The following is a 10140-nucleotide window of genomic DNA, read 5'->3' as shown; positions in this document are numbered from 1 at the left end:
CCTCTGGATATCTGGTTACGGGACACATTAGCGTCAACAGATATTCATGTCCTTTCTTCGTTTTTGGAAGCGGACCAACCACATTTATTATCACTTTGCTAAAGGGTTCTCCTCTAACTTCTATCGGTTGTAGGGGAGCTTTTTGAATAGTTTCATTTGGTTTTCCAGCTATTTGGCATGTATGACACTCAAAATACAATTTTAAAAGATTAAACAAAAGGGGAAAAATATCCCACAGAATCATAAATTTATATAACACACAACATATCTGTAAGAAAAGACATTTTAAAATCACATCTTCACAGCAAATGACGAACCTTGCAAGCAAAAAATAAGTAATTTTCACAGAGACATTACAAACAGTTACAAAATGGTTATAAATATTATATCATTGATTGATTGATTTGTTTATTAAATCTGGTGTCATAACATCTAGGTTATTGACACCGAAACAAATTTAAATATAAAAATTAAGTTTAAAATAAATTTCATATAAAAATATCTAAAAGTTATGTATATAAATATTTAATTTAAAAAAAAAGTAAGTTTAAAAAAAGTCCATATAAAAATATCTAAAGGTATGCATATAAATATATGAATAAAAATAGGTTTAAAATAAATTTCATATAAAAGTATCTAAATGATACCTATATAAATAAATTTCTTCATATATTCTATATACAAGCTAAATTTTCTTCAGAAGGCCCGCCTCCAACATAAAAGTATACAATTGCTGAGTGTTACAATCCTTTCCAAGGATTGTAGCAAGATTAAAATTATCAACTTCATCTCGTCCCCAAGACAGGAACCTTTGTCTCAAATTCCTAAGTGTGGGACATTCAACCAGCAAATGTCCCACACTCAGGGGTACAGCACAGTCTTCACAAATTGGAGGATTCTCACGGGACATCAAGAACCCATGCGTGAGTCTTGTGTGCCCAATCCTCAACCTGCATAGCATTGTCTCCTGTCTCCTTGGCATATGGGGATATGACCAAGGAGACACAGATGATGCAATACTACGCATTTTTCTATTTGTTAAAATATTCTCCCACTGGGACTGCCAACGCTTTTTTATTGTTTGTCCTACTACAGGATATACATCCCGATATGGCAGTAGGCATCTTGTGGGTTCTGGAGAGTTGACCGCTGATTTCGCTAGTTGGTCTGCTTTTTGTTCCCATCCACCCCAACATGGGAAGGCACCCAACAGAACTTAACTTCTTTCTCTCTTCTTTTCAATAAAAACAACCATTCTAATACTTCTAAAATCAGGGGTTTAAAGGTTAAAAGATTCCAGTGCCTGAAGTACACTTTTTGAATCACTATATATAATAAAATTGTTTCCATTATGAATTAAAATCTCCTTTAAAGCTTTTAAAATTGCATTTATCTCGGCAGTAAAAATTGAGGCAACGGATGATAACCTTCCACTCCTCTCTATATCAGGAAGGCTACACCAAAGCCGACGCCAGCATCAGACTTTGAGCCATCCGTGAAGATTGGTGTGTAGGTGCCATGTTCCATCGAATGTTCTAAAAATATTGACCGCATGGCCTCACATGACAATTCTGACTTGGTGAAATTAAAATACTTGCAGAATTCTACCTCTGGAAATTTCAGGGGAATAACAGAATACTTTACTGGTAGAATCTTCACCTAGGCATATTTAATTCCCTCAGAATCAAGTTTACTTTAAAAGCAAACGGATGCGGTTGCTTGGGATGATTTTCATAATAATGCCAATGCCTTTCCCTTCTCATACATATGCTGGTCAAAGACTTAGGTAGCCTCTGGAATCTATACCAGCTCCGAACCAGCAGAGGCTTGTAATGAAGATCCAGTGGCACCTCATCAGCATCTGCCAACATGCTCTCAATGGGAGATGATTTAAATGCTCCTGTACACAACCGTACCCCACCATGATGAATCGAGTTGAGCATTTTAAGGCTATTGGGCTTTGCAGACGTGTAAACTTCGCATCCATACGTTAATTTTGAAAAGACCAGGGCTTTATACAATCTCAACATCTGAGTTCTGTCTGCACCCCACACAGTATGAGACAGAACTTTCAGCAAATTCATCGCTTTCAAGCATTTGGTCTTAATATACTTCAGATTTGGGATCCAGGTCAGCTTACTATCGAAAATCAATCCAAGGAACCTCGTTTCGCCTACACATGGAATTCTTTGCCTATGAATAAATAGATCTGGATCAGGATGAAATCCTCTTATGCGACAAAAGTGCATAGTTACCGTTTTACTAGTAGAAAATTTAAAACCATTAACCTCAGCCCACTTCACTATATGGTCGATGCAGAGCTGAAGGCGACGTTCAGCCACTGCCATCCTTGAAGCTGCAAAGGAGATTGAAAAGTCGTCAACAAAAAGGGTATATGTTATATCTGAGGGAATTATTTTGGAAACCCCATTGATTGCCAAGGCAAACAATGTTACGCTTAAAACACTTCCTTGTGGTACTCCTTCTTGACTGAATACTTCTGACATTGTTGCTCCAACCAGGACCTGAAATAGCCTATTTTTAATAAAAGCCTTAATGAAGAGGGGCAAATTGCCTCTCAGGTTACATTCATGAAGGATCCTCAAAATGCCATATCTCCATGTTGTATCATAAGCCTTCTCCAAATCAAAGAAAACCGTGATGTGATGTTGCTTGTTGGCAAAAGCTTCACATATTGAAGACTCCATTCGAAGTAGAACATCAGTTGTGGAGTGCATGCTTCGGAAGCCACACTGTGCTGGGGACAGATATTTACCCCGTTCTAAGTACCACATCAAGCGCGTGTTTACCATTTTTTCCATGATCTTGCACAAACATGATGATAGTGCAATTGGACGATAATTTTCTACTTTAAACGAGTCTTTTCCAGGTTTCGCAAACGGCAATAATTTTAACATCTCCCAGATCTTAGGGAAGATATGCTCCCTGTAAATTCTGTTAATAAGGCTCAATATGAATTGTTTGGTATTTTCAGGGGTTTGCTTAATCATTGAATACGTTATATCATCCAGTCCAGGAGCTGATTCATTACATTTATTTAGGGCCGATAGAAATTCCCTCATCGTAAACGGATCATTGTATTTCTCATGTCTCAACGTATTAAAATCTATTTCAACTTGTTCCATCTGCTGCCTTTGAGCCGAGTATGGTCGATCATCGTTTTTCTTTGCAACATTAGCAAAATGATTACCAAACTCATTTGCAACTAACTGGGGGTCTGCTACCTCACAACCATTGATCTTGATAACTGGAGGTTGACAGGGAGTAAACTTGCCTGCTATTTTTCTAACTCTCTTCCAAACTAGTGTTAGAGGAGTTTTCGAATTTATTGAAGAAATAAAGATTGTCCTAGATTCTTTTCGTGCTTTTTTGATTTCCAAACGAAAATGAGCTCTTGCTTTTCGAAATTCTACACGGTAATACTCACATTTTCGTCTACGGTATCTTGTGTATGCAGACCTGATAGTTCTATGAGTTTCCTGGCATTTACAAGTCCACCAGGGAACCGGTCAGCGGATAAATACGCCTGATGTCCTGGGTATGGACTGAAGACCAGCCGAGAACAATATTGTACTTAAAAATTCAAGAGCATCATCTACGCTGGGAAAGTCATCAGCAGAGTCATCTATTGAGCTTTGCTCCTGGAATGTTGCCCAATCAGCTTTTTTTGTATTCCATCTAGGTAGCCTGGAAGATGGAGGACTTGATGCTGAACTCACCACTATTGGGAAATGGTCACTGGTGAATCTATCATTTATAACTCTCCAATTAAAATCTATAAGGCAGTCATCACTACATATAGATAGATCAATTGCCGATAAGCGTGCCTGTTTGAACGTGAAAATGTGTAAACTCCCCAGAGTTGAGGATCCCCACATTTTCACCTTCTATGATGGAACTTAGGCATCTTCCTCTTTGGTTGGTGACAATATCACCCCAAAGAGGGCTTCTGCAATTCATATCTCCCAAAATAATAAAGGGACGTGGTAACTGTTGGATAAGAGATTTAAATTCATTGATTGGGAAGACTTCATTTGGTGGTAGATAGAGAGAGCATACTGTATATTTTCTTTGAAGATGGATCTGTACAACTATTACTTGCAAAGCTGACTGGATATTAATAGGATTTTGTGGGGTATCATTTCGAACATACAAAACGACACCACCATGACTTCCCATATTTAAATTATAGGTGGAGTAATAAGATGTATACTCTCGTGGGCTGGGGCACATGTTGTTACCAATCATGGTCTCCTGCAGAGCTATACAAACAGGAGACACTTCTGATATAAGCAGTCTCAATTCTTCCCACTTTGCTCTCAATCCCTGACAGTTCCACTGGAGAAAGTTAATGAATTTTATTTTCCTTTAGAGGCTGTAATATTGGAACCTCTTTTAAGCGCTTTCAGCTTGCTACCTTGCTCCTTTTTTCTAGAAGGAGACCGATTGTTTGTAGCGGCCTTCCTTTTTAGGGGGTTGTCGGTTTCAGGGACACCAGACAAAGCTGATGTCTCCTGAGGAGGGGTGTGAAGATCAGCAGTGCCAGCTACATCCGGCACTGCCTCCGATGAGTCGGGAGCGCCAGCAATGACTGGCGCAGCCTCCAAAGAGGCGGGGGCGTCAGCAACCACTGGCGCAGCCTCCGAAGAGGCCGAAGCACCAGCAATGACTGGCGCCGCCTCCAAAGAGGCAGAAGCGCCAGCAATGCCTGGAGCAGCCTCTGAAGAGGCGGAACCGCCGGCAATCACTGGCGCAGCCTCCAAGGAGGCAGGAACGCCAGAAACCACTGGCGCAGCCTCTGAAGAGGTAAAAGTGCCAGCAGTCACTGGCACAGCCTCCAAAGAGGCGGAAGTGCCAGCCATCACTGGCACAGCCAGAGAAGAAGCAGAAGTGCCAGCTTATAACAATAATATATATATATATATATGTATATATGTATATATATATATATATATATATATATATATATATATATATATATATATATATATATATATATATATATATATATATATATATATATATATATGTATATATATATATATATATATATATATATATATATATATATATATATATATATATATATATATATATATATATATATATATATATATATATATTATACTATATATATATATATATATATATATATATATATATATATATATATATATTATACTGTATATATATATATATATATATATATATATATATATATATATATATATATATATATATATATATATATATATATATATATATATATATATATATATATATATATATATATGTATATATAATATATATATATATATATATATATATATATATATATATATATATATATATATATATATATATATATATATATATATATATATATATATATATATATATATATGTATGTATATATATATATATATGTATGTATGTATATATATATATATGTATGTATATATATATATATATATATATATATATATATATATATATATATATATATATAATGTATGTATAATATTCACTGTTCTGACCAGTCTTCCTTGATTCTTACTCGAAGAATAAAAATTTACCTTCTTAAAGTAAAAGGGCAGACAATGTAGGCTGTTAGCATGCAAAGAAGCGAGTGGGAAGCAGTGTTTTCAAATTAAATTCACCAATGGACAAGAGTTTTAGCTTAGGAGGTCAAAGAGGGATACAGTTTTGCTAGGCTAGACCTTAGTTATACTGTTCTTAAAACCCACTTTTCTCTACTCTGGGTACTGGCGAGACTATTGTCATTTCAGGTCAAGCCCTGGCTAGGCAGAATTTCCAAGCAAACAGCGAGAGCTACCCCACCCTCACAAGACTCTCCATTCAGCTGCCACAGCACCTGGACATGTCCGAGCTGTCTTCCAAGCATCCTTTGTTTTTCCCTCCTTTGTTCAAAACGAGGAGAAAATTGTTATTCCAGCAGAACAAGCAATCTTATACAACTGATCACTGCATTAGCTAACCTAGCAGTATGTCGGATATGAGTTACTCCCAGTTCTCTTTCCCTTTGACTGAAACTCTCATTTTTCCTTGTTCAAATTTTCCTGTCTTAAACAGTTACTGACTAAGAAATCCAGTAAAACATCCCATTTATGAAGTCATCTATCAAGTACAATTATTGCTGCCTAGTGAAGTCACATAACTTATCCTCCATGGTGTTAGAAGTATTATTCTTCACTTAAGAAATCATCCCCTTGTGATTAAGTAATGACAAGTGAGAGTTTCTGTAATGCAAGATTGTTATCTGGATACGTCTTTTTCCAGAATCTTGTACGCCTTGGGCCTGAACAAAAACCTCTTTCTTGGCGAATCTGCATCCTCAGTATCAAGAAGCCTCAATTCGACCTTGCGGTAAATGCCTGATAAAGCTTCTGAGAGGCACATAACTCTGTTATGTTCATTCTATGTAGCACTGAGGTCTGCCCCAAGTAGAACTAATATGCTCAGCTGCTGTTAGCTCCTGTAAATAAGCCATTTCATTTTATTTCACTCTTTTTTTTTAACTAGTGTTCCAGTAAGTTTGCTGAATTCATTCATTTGGTTACGAATAAACCTCTATTCTTTGTTAACTAGTGTTATCTGGTGATCTGATCTATTCAATATCTGTCCTTTAGAGTTAATTTTAGCCTCAACTGACAGAATTACATGGGTCTTAGGTGAAACAAGGCAATATAAATCCAAGTAATTAATTATTAAACTCATTAGCCGAATGACCCACGTAACAATATATATGAAAATGGATGTATGTGTGTGTTCCACATACACTTTGAAATGCAGTGAGCAATTTCAACCAAACTTGGTATACATATGACTTACCATCTGAGAAAGAACACTGTGGGGATAAGACATCACTGGCACCAATGGGGTGGGGTGTGTCGGAAGGGATGAAATGTAAAAATTACAGAAAACAATAGATATTAGTGTCTAATCCACAGTTTTCGAGGTCGCTGAGTTTAAGAGGGACACTCCCAATGCCCTTCAAGTCCAAGTTCAGCCCCAATAGGAAGGGGGGGTAAGAAAGGGGTGGGAAGGTGGCAACATATAAAAATAACCAAAAAGACAGATATTGGTGTCTAATCCACGTTTTTCGAGGTCCCTGAGAAGAATAGTGACACTCCCGATGCCCTTTAAGTCCAAGTTCAGCCCCAAAAGGGAGAGGTTGAGAAGGGGTGAAAAGGAGGTGACATGTAAAAATAACTGAAAACGACAGATATTAGTGTCTAATCCATAGTTTTTGAGGTCACTAAGAAGAATAGTGACACTCTTGATGCCCTTTAAGCTCAAGTTTAGTCCCGACAGGAAGGGGGGTGGGAAGGGGTCGGAAGGTGGTGACGTAAAACTAATGAAAACTACAGATATTAGTGTCTAACCCACAGTTTTTGAGGTCAATGAGATGAATAGTGAAATTCATGATGCCCTTTAAGTCCAATTTCAGCCCTGACAGGAAGGAAGGGGGGAATGAGAAGGAGTGAAAAATAAAATGTCAAAAATGACAGATATTAGAATCTAGTCCATAGTTTTTGAGGTCGCTGGGATGAATAGAGACACTCCCTATCCCCTTCAAGTCCAAGTTCAGCCCAGTAGGAATTGAGGGGTGAGAAGTGGTGAAATATAAAATGCCAAAAAGCTGGGCAATGTAACTGAAGCAACTATCTTAACAGGAATGGAGAGAGAGAGAGAGAGAGAGAGAGAGAGAGAGAGAGAGAGAGAGAGAGAGAGTTTATCGGTTGTTATTCAGAGACTTTATGGGCAGCACCAGGTTGTTCAGAAAGTATATAAGTATATATATATATATATATATATATATATATATATATATATATATATATATATATATATATATATGTGTATATATATATATATATATATATATATATATATATATATATATATATATATATATATATATATATATATATATATATATATATATATATATATAGAGAGAGAGAGAGAGAGAGAGAGAGAGAGAGAGAGAGAGAGAGAGAGAGAGAGAGATACAGTGCATATATCTATACTAGGTTGCCAAAATACTTAAGGTGAAAAAGAGGAAGAAAAATTTAGGTCAAAACTTATTATATATAAAAGTGAATGTTTGTGTATGTATGTATGTCTATAAGTCTGTGTGCTACAGAAATCAGAACTGCTTGACCGATCTAGACAAAATTTGGCATGTAGCCATCGTTTGACCCAACTTAGATAACAGGGTAGGTTTCAAACCCATAACCCCTTTCTCTTGCCCCTTCCTTTTGTAACTTATGTGGTAACCACTTGACCGGTCTAGACAAAATTTGGCATGTGGCCATCATTTGACCCAACTTAGATAATAGGGTAGGTGTCAAACCCGTATCCCCTCCCCTTCCCCAATCCCCTTCCTTTTGTAACTTATGTAGTAGCCACTTAAATGATCTAGACAAAATTTGGCACATGGCCATCATTTGACCCAACTTAGACAATAGAGTAGGATTCAAACCCATAACCCCTTCCCCCTTCCTTTTGTAACTTATGTGGTTAGGTTTCAACCCCAAAACCCCTTCCCCTTCCCCCTGTAACTTATGTGGTAACTGCTTGACTGATCTACACAAAATTTGGCCTGTGGCCATCATTTGACCCAACTTAGATAACTGGGTAGGTTTAAACCCTGTACCCCTTCCCCCATCCCCCTTCCCTTTGTAACTTATGTGGTAGCCACTTAAATGATCTAGACAAAATCTGACATGTGGCCATCATTTAACCCAACTTAGATAATACAGTAGGTTTCAAACCTTCCCCATCCCCATCCCTCTTCCCTTCATAACTTATGTGGCAACTGCTTGACTGATCTAGACTAAATTTGGCATGTAGCCATCATTTGACCCAACTTAGATGATAGGGTAGGTTTCAAACCCATACCCACTTCCCACTTCCCTTTGTAACTTATGTGGTAACTGCTTGACCGATCTAGACAACAGTTGGCACTTGGCCATCATTTGACCCAACTTAGATAACAGGGTAGGTTTCAAACCCATACCCACTTCCCCTTCTCCCTCCCCCATCCCCCTTCCCTTTGTAACTTATGTGGTAACCGTTTGACCGACCTACACGAACTTTGGCTCGTGGCCATCATTTGACCAACTTAGATAATAGGGTAGGTTTTGAAACCCGTACCCCCTTCCCCCCTTCTCTTTGTAACTTTTGTGGTAATGCTTGACCAATTTAAACAAAATTTGGCACACAGTCATAATTTGACCAACTTAGGTAATAGTTTAGGTTTCAAATCCGTACCCGCCTTCCTCTTCCCTTCCCACATCCCCCATGTCTTTGTAACGTATGTGGTAAATAAACTCTATGGGTTTATCATACCTCATTTCATGTGCTCAAGACCATAGAAATATAGTATTGAAAATGCTTTTCAGTCACCAAAGTAATACCTGGATAAAAGGGATAGACAGCACAGCAATACATGGTTAAATGTGACAGGCAGCACACTAATACCTGGACAAAAGGGACAGTTACCACATTAAAGCCTCCTCGCACTAACCTGGCGGAGAAGCCCCGCCCACCATAGTAACTGCATAGACTGCAGGATTCATCAGTATTGTGTCTATTTCGAATTTAATCATTAACAAGCATACAAAATACAGCACATCATTACAAAATCTTGATGTAATATATAAATTTCTATTTCTGCATAGTTGCTGTCACTGAAATACTTGTCATTGTATAAAAACAAGCGAAGAAAAAAACGAGTGCAACTGTATGCAAAGAAAGGGGAGGCGTGCTGGTTAATGGGACAGCCATTGTTTAGGCGGGATTGTCGAATCTTACGCTTGTCACCTCATCAGTTGATTTCAGTGACGTGAACAAATTTCTATTTTTCATCCCATTTGAAGGTAAATACTTACATACCTTCATATATTTACTTATTTAATTTCCTGTGTAATCTAACACGAAGTAAAGGTGTCTTTTTACATTTATATTCTTATATTTATAATTGTATTCTTATCAGTGGGGAAACAACTAATGACATTCGTAATGAGCGATCGGAGGAGGAAGATCAGGTAAGCATTACCCACAGGTCTATTAATCATTTTCCCCAGCTCT

At 37.4% G+C, this 10140-nt stretch overlaps 1 protein-coding gene across 1 annotated transcript; it reads right to left on the bottom strand.

Moving 5' to 3' along the window:
• Positions 1-2302: 2302 nt before the first annotated feature.
• LOC136834134 (polysialoglycoprotein-like) lies at positions 2303-4883 on the bottom strand. Its single transcript, XM_067096393.1, has 3 exons — positions 4439-4883; positions 3546-3742; positions 2303-2356 (listed from the first exon to the last, which is right to left on the bottom strand). The coding sequence occupies exons 1-3, from the start codon at positions 4881-4883 to the stop codon at positions 2303-2305; spliced, it is 696 nt and encodes a 231-aa protein (XP_066952494.1).
• Between the last annotated feature and the right edge of the window lie 5257 nt (positions 4884-10140).

The sequence above is a fragment of the Macrobrachium rosenbergii genome, chromosome 53 (assembly GCF_040412425.1).
Source record: "Macrobrachium rosenbergii isolate ZJJX-2024 chromosome 53, ASM4041242v1, whole genome shotgun sequence".
NCBI lineage: Eukaryota > Metazoa > Arthropoda > Malacostraca > Decapoda > Palaemonidae > Macrobrachium > Macrobrachium rosenbergii.
Note: the sequence above shows the minus strand (reverse complement) of the source record. Positions and strands in the feature narration are given on the sequence as shown.

Bases quoted from the DNA above. Each gene is read 5' to 3' on its own strand.
- LOC136834134 (XM_067096393.1), bottom strand. From the start codon at position 4,883: ATGGCTGGCACTTCCGCCTCTTTGGAGGCTGTGCCAGTGACTGCTGGC. The intron at 3,743-4,438 runs GTAGCAAGCTGA...ATTTCCCAATAG, and splicing joins TTCTAGAAAAAAGGAGCAAG to TGGTGAGTTCAGCATCAAGT. The intron at 2,357-3,545 runs GTATTTATCCGC...TCTCCTTTGCAG, and splicing joins CCATACCCAGGACATCAGGC to CTTCAAGGATGGCAGTGGCT.